Here is a 16,636-nt window from a genome sequence, read left to right on the forward strand (position 1 = left end):
CGTCTGAGTCTTCCAAGTTCCTCGAGTCCTTGTCTGAGTCTTCCAAGTTCCTCAGTTCCATGTCTCATGTTCCTGCCCTTAGCCTCCGTCTGGCCTCACGCAGTTGTCGTTCCCAAGTGGCAGGACCGGAAGGGCTACCGAGTGGCTGGAGGGCTACTCTTGAGACCAGCATTGCATTGCTGGGTCTCACCTGTGCGTGCAGGTCCAGTGGAGGTCTGAGCCTGCCTTGTTCCAGTTCCTAGATGTTCCACGTCTTGATCCTGGTCCAGCCTTGTTCCAGCTCCAGCCCATGCTTGGACACTCTCGCCTCCCATAATATGTGCCTTGGGGCTCCTCCCTGAGCCGCACTGTGGCCTAAGAGCTCACATCCCCCTAGAGCAAGCGACCACACCCTCGCACTCACAACATTCTCCCTGTATTATCTTTCCACTCTTTTATCAATTGAAATGGTATTTGCTACTCCTTTATTTTTAGTTGTGCCTGAAGAAAAGAATACTTGAGAGAATCCTCCTTTACTTTATTTACCATGTTCTATATCTGACATATGGGTCTCTTGTAGTAAAACCACATTTCCCTTTAATCGACGTAAATGTGCAACAATTTTTTGGCGTTTTATCAGAGAACCCATACTGTTTACATTCCAAATTACTACTAGGATTGGTTCAGCCATAATCTCTCAAAATATTTGTGTAAGCCAGCCTGCCTTTTAGATACGGAGTATAAAAATCATCCTTCCAGCTGTAAATTTTCCCCTTTAAAGATGTCACCTGAACATGGGTTAAACTCTTATGTCCCCTCCTGAACAATACCACAAATATCATGTACAACTACTGGAGTGACCCTCCCCTTTTACTACCCCTCTCTCCCAATCCCCCCTGCCCAATCTCCAAACCAAACAAGCAAAACATATTGTCCTTCTTTGAAGAGCTCGGGTCACAATCGTGTGTTCGGGTCTCAGCTTTAATTGACTATCCCAACCAGGGAATATAAAGACATTTTTCCTTGCCATATGATTATAACTTCCCCCTTCCTCAGTCCAAATTAAATTGGAGCAGTTATGAATCACTTGTTATTAGGCCGGAGCTTGGAGTGTGTAGTATAGTACGAAAAGTAAACAGGGAGTACCGCTTGCACACTCAACCAGACACTAGTGTTTCCATGAATTGCGAGGCTTCTGCTGATGAGACAAACATATGTAACTTTGCTGGGAAAAGTAATGCAAACTTTCTTCGCCAATAAGGTGCATATGGGAGCAAACTCTTTCCGTTTCACCGGCAGCTGCAGTGAGAAATCTTGAAATATCTTTATTGGAGAATTTTTATAAATAAGAGAAGATTGTCCTCTGGATGCTGTCCAAATAAGTTGCCTGTGATCAAAATTCAAAAATTGTTCTCTCACAGTTCTTGACTGATTCTCTGAAGGTTTTCATGTGCCCAGTCTATGCGCCCTTTCTATGATCAGGTTTGAGACCAGGGTCGTTAGTTGCAAAGCCTCCAGTAGCCATGTTGAGAGCATTTTGCAAAGCTCAGCATCCTTCACTGCCTCCGGTATGCCTACAAAATGCAGGTTATTCCTTTGGGATTGATTCTCTAAATCATCAATTTTTCTGTTTGAGCAGCTAGTTGCTTTTTCATTCCATCAAGATGGTAGGTATTTTCCAGACCATCATCCTCTGCCGAGGTCACACGGCCCTCTAAGTGATCTATTCATGGGCCCATTTCCTGCAATGCTGCTTGGACCTCTGACAACTGGCCCAATATCGTGTCCAATTTAGTTGAGAGTGCAGCTGTTACTGCTTGGGTCAACGCTGTTAGTGTCTCTGCATCTATTCTGCCTGGTGCAAGCAATTCTGTGCTGGCGGCCATTTTGGCCATACTAGGCCTCAGCTTGTCCATATCTTTTTTTCGTGAGTTTTGCCATCATCCTATATGGAGATTTAGACATATTGTTGTGCTCATCGGTCGCAGACGGCTGTGACCTCTCATGCACACCTCTTTTTTCCCTGAACCGTCGATTCTGGAACAAATGGTGGCTTCTGCTAACCTCTGCTGACCCTCTTGGCATTCCCAGGACAGTGTGGGCACTGCCGACCGCCATCTTGGATATGGAATCACATAGGCATGCATGCGCAAGGGCTTCCTTTGTACATGTCATGGCGAGAACCTCGGGGGCGTCCCCTCCCGATGATGTCAACTCGATGCTGTACTTAAACCGACCGGCCCTTGCCTTGGACGAGTTAGCAAGGAGTTCCCTCGTTGCTGAATCCGCTTCATTCTTGGACTTCTGTTCCTGACTCTCATCTTGGCATGCGAACACCTGCTCCTCGGGGGATCTTCTGCGTTCCTGGCTATCCGCTCCTTGGAGGGCCTTCCTGCCTTGGACTACGACCTATCCTGCTTCTCGGGATACTCTCTTGGAACTACCTTTGTGAGTACTTCTACATTCTTCTCGACATCTACTTCTTGAAGTCTCCTATGGCATACCCCATTCCCCGGGCCACTACCGTTTCTTTTCAGCTGAAGCCATTCCAGCAAACCCTGTGCTACAGGTATCGGCACATCAACTACAGGAGCCACTTCCGGGTTCCTGCACCTCGGATCTGCTACTCATCATCTACTGCACAGATATCCTCGGCATATCCCGCTCTGCAGGCCACTACCGGATCTGCATTCCTTAGGTAACCTATATTCGGCTGGAGGATTCCTGGCGTAGCCCGCTCCCGGATCTTCACCACAGTGATCTCTCATTGGGAATTCCCCACTGCTTGAACTATATTATTTACATTCCCGCTCCACGGGCTCTGTTTTCCTTCCTGCATAATAAAGTCTCTAACATACAGCTGTGTCCTACGGAACTGAGACCACACCTGCTGACGGTGAGGCTCACAGAGCTCCTCCCTGTGGGCGGAGACAACTCTCATCTCGGCCCAGGGTTCACATCCTTACAAAAACATAACACATATAAGTATAGATGCTAATGTGCGCTAAGCTTACCAAAGGTAAATGTGATGTTCTGCAATGACTATCAGCTCAATTAGGCAAGATTGAGGGCAAGAGACCCGGAGCCGGTCAGAGACATGTCCTCACCGGAACACGTGACCCTCCCTTTATTTATTCTTATTGTATTAGGTAATCTACTCTGAATGCTTTTAGCTGGAAGATAGCAGAATATAAGATTTTAAATAAATAAATATGTATTTAAGATCATAGTTTAAGAACATAAGAACATGCCATACTGGGTCAGACCAAGGGTCCATCAAGCCCAGCATCCTATTTCCAACAGTGGCCAATCCAGGCCATAAGAACCTGGCAAGTACCCAAAAACTAGGTCTATTCCATGTTACTGTTGCTAGTAATAGCAGTGGCTATTTTCTAAGTCAACTTAATTAATAGCGGGTAATGGACTTCTCCAAGAACTTATCCAATCCTTTTTTAAACACAGCTATACTAACTGCACTAACCACATCCTCTGGCAACAAATTCCAGAGTTTAATTGTGCGATGAGTGAAAAAGAACTTTCTCCGATTAGTTTTAAATGTGCGACATGCTAACTTCATGGAGTGCCCCCTAGTCTTTCTATTATCTGAAAGAGTAAATAACTGATTCACATCTACCCGTTCTAGACCTCTCATGATTTTAAACACCTCTATCATATCCCTCCCTCAGCCGTCTCTTCTCCAAGCTGAAAAGTCCTAACCTCTTTAGTCTTTCTTCATCACTTGAAGATAGCCGGTTGGCTAAAATGCTTATTGTGATGACATCAAGTTTAGGCGTAAATTTACTAAGGCAATTTCGCAAGTTAAACAGAATGTAACATCAGTTAAATACTTTTTATCCACAATATTGTCATATCATGGCACTATCATATGATATTATGCAATAGAGCAAAGGTTTTCCTCCCCCTATGGAACTAAGCTGCTGTGCATGCGTTTGCATGCATAAAATTGCTTAATGCAAGCAAAGCAGCTTATGCATAGGCAAGCTTATTTAAATAAAATAACACGGCTGACAAAAAAAAATGTTAACCCTGTTATTTGATTGCATTTGAGGAAGCTATAGATTTTTCAACGCAAGTCCTGATGCTCCTCCCCTAATTAAGAAAAATTATCCTGAGGGTCAATGCAAGCCCCCACCCGCCTCCCCACAGCCTGAGGTGGCTCTGCCCCCCAAAATAAAACTAAAAAAGAAGAGGCCAAATGCATAGTGTTAGCCCAGTCCCTTCCCCACCCCTTCCCTTAAATCCAAAAAATGGAACCTTTGGCACAGGACCCCCTGGCCCATTCCACCTGCCCCTTCCAAATATAATTAAATCAATGGTGGCTAGGGTTCCTCACCCCCAATCCAATAAAAATGGACCATGATGGTTGGGGGCGGGCAGTAGGACCCCTACCTTAACCCCTAGCCCACCAGTACTTTGAAATATTATCTTCGATAGCAGAGGGCCTGGGGCACCCCCTAGCCCCAGGCCCAGTCAGTGTCATTTTCACATGATGTGGCAAGGCTTGGTTGGTGCCATTTTGAAAAATGGTGTCAACCGGGTTTGGGCTAGGGGGTGCCCTGGATCTTCCACCTAATATCAATGATTTCATTTCAAGGTACTGGAAGATTAGGGTGTAGAGGTGGGGGTCCACCTCCCCCCTAGACCACCAAGGTTCATTTTGGGGGGGTTGGAGGAGAACCCTAGACACCAGGGATTTAATTATATTTGGGGGGGGGGGGTGAGGGCAGAGGGGTTGAACTTAGCCTACGTGGCAAATGGCTATAAATAGAGGATTTTAAGTGCAAGTTTGGTTTGAAGACATTTCTTCATTCAAGTGGAATGCTATTCCTGTAAATTGTGGCTATTTGGACTTTTGAAGTTTGGAAGCAGAGTATCTCCTTTGATATAACTCTGTTGGATCTGGAGGCTGTGTGGTTTATTTTTCTTAATGAAATATAGCTTAAGATGGCTAAGTAGAAGAAAAGAAAACTCCTTTTATTTATTTATTTATTTTTATTTAACATTTTTCTATACCGACCTTCATGGTAATGACCATATCAAATCGGTTTACATAAAACAGGGAGGAACTTTAACAATGAATAATAAATAATCAATATTCATTTAACAGAAGGAGCAAAGTTACAATCAACAAGGAAGCTAAAACTTGGAAGCATAGGTAGCTGGAAAAAGGGTAGAAGGAGACAGATAGCTGAGAACATAATAACAATACATATTAACAATATAGAAGCATACAACAAATAGATGAGAACTTAATTTATTATTTATTTAACACTTTTTTATACCGACCTTCATAGTAATAACCATATCGGATCGGTTTACATTTAACAAGGGTATAACTGTAGCATAACTAAAGAAAATTAAACAAAAGAAATGAATAAGGCAAGTTACATTCAACAAGGGTAAAGAACTTGGAAGCTTATATAGCTGGAAGGAAGTAAAGGTGGAAATAATTAAGAAATACAATAGAGGATACGGGTTAAAGCTTAAGAGTGCTTTAACCTAGAGGTGCCCTAGTCATCGTTCATGAAGATCAAAGGCCATCGTCCAAGTAAGAGAAGGGCAACTAGTGATTGTCTGGGGAATCCCCGAAAGCTTGGTGAAAGAGCCACGTCTTGAGTTTTTTTCTGAAAGTTAAAAGGCAGGGTTCCAATCTGAGGTCTGAAGGGATATTATTCCAGATAGATGGGCCTGCGATCGAAAACGCTCGGTCTTTGGTCGAGGAGAGGCGTGTGGCTATAGTCGGAGGAAATTTCAGAGTTCCTTTGTGAATATCTCTAGTTGGTCTGTTGGAGGAGTGTAGATTGAAGGGGAATTCAAGATAGAGTTGAAGTTGATGGTGGATGAATTTGTGAATTAAGGTGATTGATTTGTATAATATTCTAAAATTCACTGGTAACCAATGTAGGTTTCTGAGAATGGGAGAGATGTGTTCACCACGGCTGGTGTTGGTCAGCAATCTCGCTGCGGCATTTTGTATCATCTGCAGTGGTTTGGTGGTAGATTTGGGGAGGCCTAGGAAGAGGGCACTGCAGTAGTCGATCTTAGCGAATAGCAATGCTTGGAGGACTGTCCTGAAGTCATAGAAAAATAGGAGTGGTTTGAGACGTTTTAGAACCTGTAGTCTGTAGAAGCAGTCTTTGGATGTGGTGTTGACCATTTTCTTTAGGTTTAGTCGATTATCTAGAATTACCCCAAGGTCTCTGACATGAGTATGGGTGATGAGGGCGTTGTGTGGGGATGGAAGGGGGAGGTTTTCTTCGTTTGAAGAGATGAGGAGGAGCTCTGTTTTTGAGGCATTGAGGACCAAGTTTAGGCTGTTGAGAAGACTGGTGATAGATAGGAGGCAGTTATTCCAATGAGAGAGAGCTTTTGAGATAGAACCTGTTATAGGGATTAGAATCTGTACGTCGTCTGCATACAGATAATGAATTAGATTGAGATCGGTTAGTAATTGGCAAAGGGGGAGGAGGTAGATGTTAAAGAGGGTTGGGGATAAGGAGGATCCTTGTGGAACACCAAGAGTGGACTTCGTTAAAGGTGACTCTTTATTATTTATTTTGACTTTAAAGGTTCTATTGCTGAGGAAGGACTTGAACCAACTGTGGGCTGATCCAGAGATACCAATATCTGTTAGGCGATCCAGAAGGATGGAATGGTTGACGGTGTCAAATGCTGCCGAGATGTCTAGCAGGACTAATAAAAAGGAGTAGCCTTTGTCTAAACCCATTATAATATGGTCTGTAAGAGAAATGAGGAGGGTTTCCGTGTTGTATGATTTGCGGAAACCATATTGCGAAGGGTATAGGATGATGTGATCTTCTAGATACTCTGAAAGCTGGGTGTTTACCAGTTTCTCCATTAGTTTGGCTAAGAATGGAAGATTAGAGATGGGTCTGAAATTGGCTGGAACATTAGGGTCTAGATTGTGTTTCTTAAGGAGGGGTTTGAGAGAAGCGGTTTTTAGACTGTCTGGGTATATCCCTTGAGTTAGAAAGCAGTTTATGATACTTGTCAGAGGTCCTGAAATTGTGTCTGGGATGAGAAGCAAGAGTTTCGACGGGATATTATCTGCTGGGTGGCTGGATGGTTTCTGTCTTTTTAGGAGGGATTCGATCTCTTTGGTGGAGATTGAGTCAAAATTGTCAAGCTTGGCTCTCAAAGGGAAATGAGGATTCTTGCCTGAAGTGAGAGGAGTCGTAGTTGGAGGTAGGAGGGCAAGCGTATTTGAGATCTTCTGTTGAAAAAAAGTAGCAAGCTCATTAGTCTTGGATAGAGCTTGTTCGTCTGGAATAGGCGGAGGGGTTGATTTAGTGATTTGTGTTACGTATGAGAACAATGCTTGGGCATTATATTGGAGATGATGTATTTTGTTGGAATAGAATTCCCTTTTTGTTAGTAGAATAGAAGTCCTGTAGTGATGTAGAAATCCTTTGTAAGCTGAAAGGGTAGCTGTGTTGGGGGTTTTGCGCCATCTATTTTCCTTGTGACGTAGGTCCTGTTTCATTTGTTTTAGTTCAGGTGTGAACCAGGGTTGGTTGCCTTTTTTTGAGGGATTGATTGTTTTGGAGGCAATTGGGCACAATTTGTTTGCAACTGCTTCCGTAATCTTATGCCAGGAGGAAAGGGCTGAGTCAGGATTGGATAGGTCTAGGTTAGTGAGTTCCTTGGAGAGTTGATCACTAAGTATATCGGATGGGCATGATTTCCTGAATTGAATGTTAGAAAGGTGAGGTGAGGTGTGTGTCTGTTTGTATGTGGAGAAGGAGGATTCTATCAGAAAATGATCTGACCAGGGGATTGGGGTACAAAGGGTTCTATTGTTGCCGAGAAGGTAGAATTGATGAATATTAGATCCAGCGTGTGTCCCGCTTTATGAGTAGGGCTGTTGATGGTCTGAGTGAATCCCATTGCACTGAGAGAGGTGAGGAGGGTTTCACAATTCGAGGAACGAGGTATAGCGTCCGTATGGAGGTTAAAGTCACCCATGATCATAGTTGGGAGGTCTGAGTTTATATGTTTCACAATGGTTTCTATGAGGGGCGAGGGGTCTGTTTCAAGAACTCCAGGCGGAGCGTAGACTAACAATAGTTGTAGTTGTTTTGATTTGACTAGACCCAATTCCAATTTGGACTCAGTCTTGATTGGATGTGCGGTTAGCCTGAGTTCTTTCTTGGTAGCTATAAGAAGACCACCTCCTCTTTTTTTGAGTCTGTGAAAGGTGAAGATGTCATATATATGAGTAGGTAGTTGGTTGATTAGAGCAATGTCCGAGTTTTTTAACCAGGTTTCTGTGATTGCACAGATGTCTGGATTGGTATCTAGGAGGTAATCGTTGAGGATGTGTGTTTTTTTAGTTAGGGATTGCGCATTGAAAAGGGTTACTGAGAGTAGCGTGAGGCCTAGTAGTTGGTTCAATGGAGAGGTCATGATTGGAATAATTCTTTTTTGTATGACGTTGGAGAAGTTAGTTATGGAGTTCCTCCTTTGGTTGTGAATGATTGGGATATTGTAAGTGAGCATGAGGATAGGTGTTCTGGAAGAGGTGTAGTCTGAATGACGATTGGTAGGGTCTGGGAGAGTGCTAGAGATATCTGAGAGGTCGATGGCGTTGTCTGTCCGAAGAAGGAGAGGTCTGGATGGTTGCTATAAGGTGTTTGTATGGATGTTGGGTTCGACTGTAGGAGTGCTCTGACCTCCGGGAGAGTGGTGTGGGTTGTCTGTCCGGATGCTGGAAGTGTTTCTGAACTGGAGGAATTTTAGGTCTCTAGTTATAAACGATGAACTGTTTTTGGGGCTGAGTGCTGGATGAGCGCTGGAAGAGTGCTGGTTGAGTGAGCGCTGAGCAAGCTCTGTATGATTGATTGCTGGATGAGCGCTGGATGATTGATTGCTGGATGAGCGCTGGATGATGATGAGCGCTGGGAGAGTGCTGGTTGAGTGAGCACTGGGTGAGCTCTGTATGATTGATTGCTGGATGAGCGCTGGATGATGATGAGCGCTGGGAGAGTGCTGGTTGAGTGAGCGCTGGGTAAGCTCTGTATGACTGATTGCTGGATGGGCGCTGGATGATGATGAGCGCTGGATGAATGTTAGTTGAGTGAGCGCTGGGTAAGCTCTGTATGATTGATTGCTGGATGAGTGCTGGATGAGTGCAGTTGTATTGGATTTGGATGGTGTGAGCTTCTGCGGTGGCAAGTCTGAGTTGTGGAGGGGGAGTTTTTGTTGGATCCTCGCACTAACCTCACAAAAGGCTCGCAAAGGGGCACGCTAAGGGGCAGGCCCCTTAGTCGCGCGACGCCGGAGTGAGGCGCGGTAATTTAAAAGGCCTGAGAGAGCCCTGTGATAGGCTCGGTGCCTCTCGGTGGGTGTGGTAAACTCACCCCACTGGGTTGGTGACTTCCTCTCTTGCTTTCCTTCTTGTTTTTTCTTTCTTTATTTTTTGTTTTCTCTTTCTCTTCTCTCTTTTCCCTTTTGTTTCTTCTCTCTTTTGTGCTGCACTGCGGTATGCCTCCCCTGCACGGCTCGCTAAAAAGCGAGCGGGCTCGAGCCTCGGGAAGGCCACGTGAGCCTCGGCAGAGGGAGGTAGGGAAATGCTGCTGCTGTTGGGATCCGGCGGCGCGGTTATTTAAAAGGCCTGAGAGAGCCCTGTGATAGGCTCGGTGCCTCTCGGTGGGTGTGGTAAACTCACCCCGCTGGGTTGGTGACTTCCTCTCTTGCTTTCCGCTTTCTTGTTTTTTCTTTCTTTATTTTTTGTTTTCTCTTTCTCTTCTCTCTTTTCCCTTTTGTTTCTTCTCTCTTTTGTGCTGCACTGCGGTATGCCTCCCCTGCACGGCTCGCTAAAAAGCGAGCGGGCTCGAGCCTCGGGAAGGCCACGTGAGCCCCGGCAGAGGGAGGTAGGGAAATGCTGCTGCTGTCGGGATCCGGCGGCGCGGTTATTTAAAAGGCCAGAGAGAGCCCTGTGATAGGCTCGGTGCCTCTCGGTGGGTGTGGTAAACTCACCCTGCTGGGTTGGTGACTTCCTCTCTTGCTTTCCGCTTTCTTTCTTGTTTTTTCTTTCTTTATTTTTTGTTTTCTCTTTCTCTTCTCTCTTTTCCCTTTTGCTTCTTCTCTCTTTTGTGCTGCACTGCGGTAAGCCTCCCCTGCACAGCTCGCTAAAAAACGAGCGGGCTCGAGCCTCGGGAAGGCCACAATACAGATTAGAATTTTATATATTTTGGCTGCTTAGGGGTTTCTAGTTCCAGAAATCGTGAATTGTGGCTAAGGGCCGTTAGTGTGCTTCAGAAGGTTGCGGGAAGGCTTGGCGGAAAAGCCATGTCTTAAGTGTTTTTCTGAAAGTTAGATGGCATGGTTCCAATCTAAAATCTGTGGGGATGTTGTTCCAGATAGTAGGGCCTGCTATCGAGAATGCCCGGTCTTTCGTGATAGTGAGCTGTGCGGCTTTGGTTGGGGGGGCTTGCAGAGTTCCTTTGTAAGCTTCTTTAATTGGTCTGGTTGAGGTGTGGAGTCTGAAAGGGATTTCAAGGTCGAGCTGTAGATGATTGTGGATCGTTTTGTGTATTAATGTGAGGGATTTGTGTAGGATTCTGAAGTTTACTGGAAGGTGAGCATAATAATAATTTTTGCCATTTTTGCTAATAAAAAAAAATTCTCTCACTATTTGAGTTGAATTTGGTTACAACATATTGAATATATAACTCTAGCAAGCACCATAATTAAAATTATTTTAGCTTCCTATTGTGTCACACTTTATGAAGAATACAGTCTATAGTAGAAACAATATTTCTTATTATGGAGCTGCATTTAATTTTATTACATTTTTACATTTGTAAACTGCTTTTCCAAAACATCTCAAGATGGAAGTTACAATATATTATACAGTAACCTACTGTGCATTTTATTTGTTTATTACAATTATTGACTGAATTAATAAGAAAAGTTGTACTACTTTGTTTTTGAAACTAAGGACCTGAGTTATCTAATGCTTTTCTCCCATTATGTGTCAATGGGAAAAAAGGTTAATGAATCAGACCTTAAGGGGCAGATTTTAAATACTTGCGTGAGCTCGTACTTTTGTTCGCGCAGCAGGCGCAAACAAAAGTACGCTGGATTTTATAAGATACGCACGTAGCCGCGCATATCTTATAAAATCTGGGGTCGGCGCGCACAAGGGGGTGCACATTTGTGCAACCTGCGCGCGCCGAGCCCAGCACGCGCTGCCTGTTCCCTCCGAGGCCGCTCCGATTTCGGAGCGGCCTCGGAGGGAACTTTCCTTCGCCCTCCCCCCACCTTCCCCTCCCTAACCCACCCCCCCGGCCCCTATCTAACCCCCCCCTTACCTTTGTCGGCAAAGTTACGTCTGCTGAAAGCTGTTCCGGAGACCGCGGACACGCCCCCGGGCCGAAACCACGCCCACGTCGCCGCCCCCGAAACACCGCGCCCCGCCCCCTAAACGCCGCGTCATCCCGCCACGCCCCCCGCAGGAAGCCCCGGGACTTACGCGTGTCCCGGGGCTCTGCACGCGCCGGCGGCCTATGCAAAATAGGCGCGCCGGCGTGCAGGGGTTTTAAAATCCGCCCCTAAGTGTATTTAGGTGAAGTTATATAGAAATAAAGTGCTTGATTTGGTTGATTGTACTTAAATGATTTGCTTTTATTCCAATTGACACTGGAATGAATTGTATTGCACTCAAAGCTAAAAGCTTTTTAATTCCCATTTCCTTTTAAATTTTTCCTTACAGAGAAGATCAGGCTTTAGCTCTTTGGGTTGTGGGGAATATGTGGATCTCCCAGTAGCATGGACAGAATTAATTTTGTTGGCTCAATGCAAAGGCAAAATCCAGGAAGGTAATATCTATTAATATTATTATGTTTACTTTCAAACTATCTTGGATCTGTTTAACTATTTGTATAGAAATTTAGATGTTGTAATTTATTAATATAATGATGCAGTAAGCCCATAAAACATAACATGATACAATACAATCTATACTTGTATATGTAATATGCTTGACTTGTGTCTGTTGGGGACTGCTCAGTGTGGGTGCTGTTCCTGTAGTGACTACTAGGGGTCACTATGAGAATTGTTTTAGACAGAGGCTACTGTGCATCCCAGCTATTCTCAACAGTTTATACTCCTCAATCTGCCATTTGAAGGGGCCCAGGTGCATTGGAGACAATCAACACGAAGGAGCATGCACATGACTTCAACATTTTCCATTGCTGTTTCAGTGGGAGCCAGTTAGTATGCTACAAAAAAGAATGCCATGCTTAGAATTCAAGGCAGCTGATTCTTGTCCTGCCTGGAAAAGTAGCTCCCAAACTTGTCAATAAGCTTTAAGATCCAAGTAAATTTTGGCTAGCTTACATTTTAGAGTTATCTACTGCTGCTAGGAGCATCCTTGTGGTGCTGGAAATGGTAGAGCAATTATTTCAGAAAGCCTTCTTTATTGTGATGCTCTACTGTTGTTAGCTCAAAATGTTGTTAGCTCAAAATGGAGAAGAGACGACTGAGGGGGTATATGATAGAGGTCTTTAAGATCATGAGAGGTCTTGAACGAGTAGATGTGAATCGGTTATTTTCACTTTTGAATAATAGAAGGACTAGGGGGCATTCCATGAAGTTAGCAAGTAGCACATTTAAGACTAATCGGAGAAAATTCTTTTTCACTCAATGCACAATAAAGCTCTGGAATTTGTTGCCAGAGGATGTGGTTAGTGTAGTTAGTGTAGCTGGGTTCAAAAAAGGTTTGGATAAGTTCTTGGAGGAGAAGTCCATTAACGGCTATTAATCAAATTTACTTAGGGAATAGCCACTGCTATTAATTGCATCAGTGGCATGGGATCTTCTTAGTGTTTGGGTAATTGCCAGGTTCTTGTGGCCTGGTTTGGCCCTGTTGGAAACAGGATGCTGGGCTTGATGGACCCTTGGTTTGACCCAGCATGGCAATTTCTTATGTTCTTAATGTTTAATCACAGCATAAAGGAAAAGTAGACTTGGACAGATGATATGCCTATTGTAGATAAGATTCTAACATAGGATAAGCCAAAGTGTTTTTTAAAGGCAAGTTCTATGATTCCTAGTAAGAATAATAACCTTTTAGCTCTTTTAAAGTGATTTTGTGTTCCTCATTTTCCCTCAGTTTTATGTACTCTTTCCCTAGATGGTCTGCCTAGATGGCTTTGACTTCCCTCACTAGCCAAAGCCTGGAGGGAAAGTCTCCCTTTAGACTATCCCCAGGACTGTTCTTGTATCAGCTGTAATGGCTCCCATCTTCTCTTCCTCCCAAATTACTTTTTCTTGAGAAGGTTGATCCAAGTTGTAAAAATGTGGAAGGGTGATAGGGTTCAAACCCACAGCTGCTCCTTGTGACCTAGTGCAAGTCAGTGTTAAACCTCGCTCACCAGGCCCCAACGCTTCCTTGCTGCATTGAAATGCCACTGCTGACCATCACTGACTGCTCCTCACTGACCCGTGCCAGAGGTGTGGGCCTGCACGCAGACACACTAGGTACAAGCTAAGCCGGAAGCCACCAACAGTCGCTTGAGGATGATGTCACTATCTGCAACCCTTTTATGGATTCATCTCCTGCTACCCCTCTGCCTCGGCAACAGGTTTCCTGAGGTGCCCTCAGTGCTAGTTGCTTCTTTGTGCTTCCTGCCATTCTGCTGTGCGTTTACCTTCCCTTGTCATTTCTCTCTTTCCAGCCCCTGCCTCCTACTTTGTATCTTCGTGTTCCCTCGCCTTGCCTGTGTGTTCCTGGTTTGTTCCCCATACTTGTTTCTAGTCTGATTTCCTGGTACCGACTTCGGATTGCTTCTGGACCACCATATCTGCTGCTTGCCCTAACTATTCAACTGCCTACTGGTTCTGCTGTCTTTTGCCTGCCTCAATCCTAGCTCGGACTGTGTCATTGCTTTTTCACCCCAGGGACCTGTCTAAGTCCTGCCAGCTGTCAGAACCCAATGGCTCAACCTGCGGAGGATATGGTTGGTAAAGGTGAAGCTCTTGATAGTCCCTCTACAGGGTTCATCTACCTGCAGGCTGCAGGCCAAGCTACCATCCAAGAGTCCACGTTTTCTAAAGTCAGTTTACTCTTCATTGTCTCAGGTATTAACTTAGGCCTAGATTTACTAATCTGCGTTTAACAAACTTTAAATTCTATTGCATGGTATCACCATATTGTGGCTAACGCGATATTTTCAATGATTTCCAGCTCTTGTGGAAATTAGCTACTTTGCATGTTTAACATTGCATAAGGTATTCAAAGCAGCAAATACATAGGCAATTCAATGCAATAAAATAATGCGACTGATTTAGAAAATGGTCAGCCCTATTATTTTAGCCCATTCCGGGGGACGTCAGGATGATAATAAGTTTCCCAATGTCTCCAGGAGGCCTGTTAAAGATACAGGCCTCAAAATAACTACATTACTCCACGTGCCTAAATGTCCCCTGGGAGTCTTGATTTTAAATTGCATGGTTCATGCCCTGCCCACCCCTACCCAAACCCCTCTCGTTTGTATTAACCCTCCCTGACCCAACCAAAGAACCCCCAGGTACCCGCACAACCCCCCTTCCTCCAGACCCTTCTTCCAAAAAATTAACTCCCTGGTAGTCTAGGGTAGCACTTCTTCCCTCCCTTTCCCCTCAAAATAATTTCCTGGTGGTCTAGCGCTCCCATGGACCCCCTATCCTTCCCCCACACCCAAGCCCCTCCCTATAGCTGCCAAAGAATAATTGGTGGTCCAGGGTCGACCTTGAGTGCCCCTAGCTCTGGTGTGCTAGGGGCACTCCAGGCCATGCCGCGGCAGACACGTGGCATGGCCCCCTCACCTTTCTACAGTGACTCCATCTCCTAGTTCTACCTCGCTGGTGGCGGTGGGCCATCAGCTCTGTCCTCGGACCTCCCCCTGTGCTTCCTGTCCAGTTGCAGTCCCTGGCGTTCCCGGTCCAGCCACCACGTCCATTGCTTCTCTTTAGCCCTCTCCGCGTGGCCCGCGGAGAGACGCTGCAACTCAGCGCTGCGCCCGCATCACTGACGTTTAAGTAGGGACCATGGTGGGAACCTAGCCGCGGTCCCGGATGATGACATCAGCGGAGCAGTGCAGGCTCCGCTCCTTAGCTTTGCCTTTGCAAATGGTCTCCTCGCTGGTCAAATACTCGTTGCCTCTTAGAGATTCATCTCATCTCTGCATTCCTGTTCCTTGTTTGTTCCTGGTTCCTGTCTCCTTGTTCCTGCCTTGCATCATACCTCGGATTGACTACACGGACTTTGACTCTGCTTCACCTGACCATGCTATTGACTCTCTCCAAGCCCGGACCTCTGCTTCGTCTGACCACGCCATTGACTCTCTCTAAGCCTGGGCCTCTGCTTCGCCTGACTACGCTATTGCCTATCTCCAGACCCAGACCTCTGCTTCGCCTGACCACGCTGTTGTCTACCTCCAGATCCAGACCTCTGCATTGTTTGACTACGCCTGACTATCTCCATGATCAGATCTCAGCCTTGCTTGCCACTGCCTCCGGATTGCCGCCAGCCCAGCTCAAGCCTGTTCCCCGACGCCTCTCCGGCTTACTCCCTGGAAGTGGTCTACTCAGGCTTCGGCCTGCTCTTGCTCGAGCGTCCCCTGTCTGCCTCCGTTCCATTGGCGCCCGAGTTTCCAGGACACTACCTTGTCCAGAGTATGACTGTACCATCTCTCATCTGCTGTCTCTGGGCTGAACCCAATCTCTACTTCGACTACACACAGAGGCCCACCTAAGTCCAGCCGGCCCCAGCTCCCAAAGGCTCAACCTGTGGAGAACGAGGGCTGGTATTGGTGAAGCTCCAGCGGCCTCTGTCCATCAGCTCACTCCGCTTGCCGATGGTGGGGACCCATAGGTCCCTACCTATGGGTTGCTTCATCCTCACCTCGGCCCAAGGGTCCACCTCTGGCGCAACAGATGCTGGTAGACAGCATTTTCAAAATGACACTGACCGGCCTTTGCCCCAACCATGTGATAGGGGCAAAGGTCAGTAGGTCTTTATTGGATTGGGGGGGGGTCTTTATTTGGGGCAGGTGGGGTTTTACTGCAAAGAGGAGAGGCTTGGTTAGAGGGAGGGGCATTGCTGTGCAATTTTTAATCTTTTTTTTTTCCACTTTTTTATTCTGGGGCTGCCTTTTTTATTGCAGGGTTACGAAGACCGCCGGGAGAACTTTTCCATTGTGCGGGTGTGTGTGTATATGTATGTGACATGATTTGTGGGCCTTGAGCCTTTAAAGTCATGGGCAGTCCTAGTTGGATTGGGCCACAATTGGGCACGTAAGCCCTGTTTCATGGTGCAATTTTTATTGTGGGTTTCTCCCATGATAAAAAATAGTGCAGTGAGACTGCCATGATATTTTGTTGGGGAGGAGCAATATATTGTGGGATCACCCCTCGTGATATTTTGCCCCTCCCATGATAAAATATCATGGCTTGATAAATCTACCCCTTAGATTGTAAGCCCTCTGGAAATAGGGAATTGCCTACAGTAATCTAAAAGTGACAAAAGGAAGAATATAATTAAAATAAATAATAAATACAATTTATTTAAGGATGTTACAATAAAAGAAGAGGGCTTTTTAAAGCCACCTTCCCTATTTTTCTGAAACCA

At 45.5% G+C, this 16,636-nt stretch overlaps 1 protein-coding gene across 2 annotated transcripts in view; it reads left to right on the top strand.

Moving 5' to 3' along the window:
• TMEM232 (transmembrane protein 232) overlaps positions 1-16,636 on the top strand; it is a 512,842-nt gene that overhangs the window by 92,358 nt on the left and 403,848 nt on the right. For both annotated transcript variants that reach the window (XM_029571869.1, XM_029571874.1), the window contains exon 4: positions 11,738-11,843. In XM_029571869.1, the coding sequence (XP_029427729.1) occupies positions 11,738-11,843 (106 nt within the window). The remainder of the gene's footprint in view (positions 1-11,737; positions 11,844-16,636) is intronic.

This window comes from Rhinatrema bivittatum, chromosome 1, assembly GCF_901001135.1.
Source record: "Rhinatrema bivittatum chromosome 1, aRhiBiv1.1, whole genome shotgun sequence".
Classification (NCBI taxonomy): domain Eukaryota; kingdom Metazoa; phylum Chordata; class Amphibia; order Gymnophiona; family Rhinatrematidae; genus Rhinatrema; species Rhinatrema bivittatum.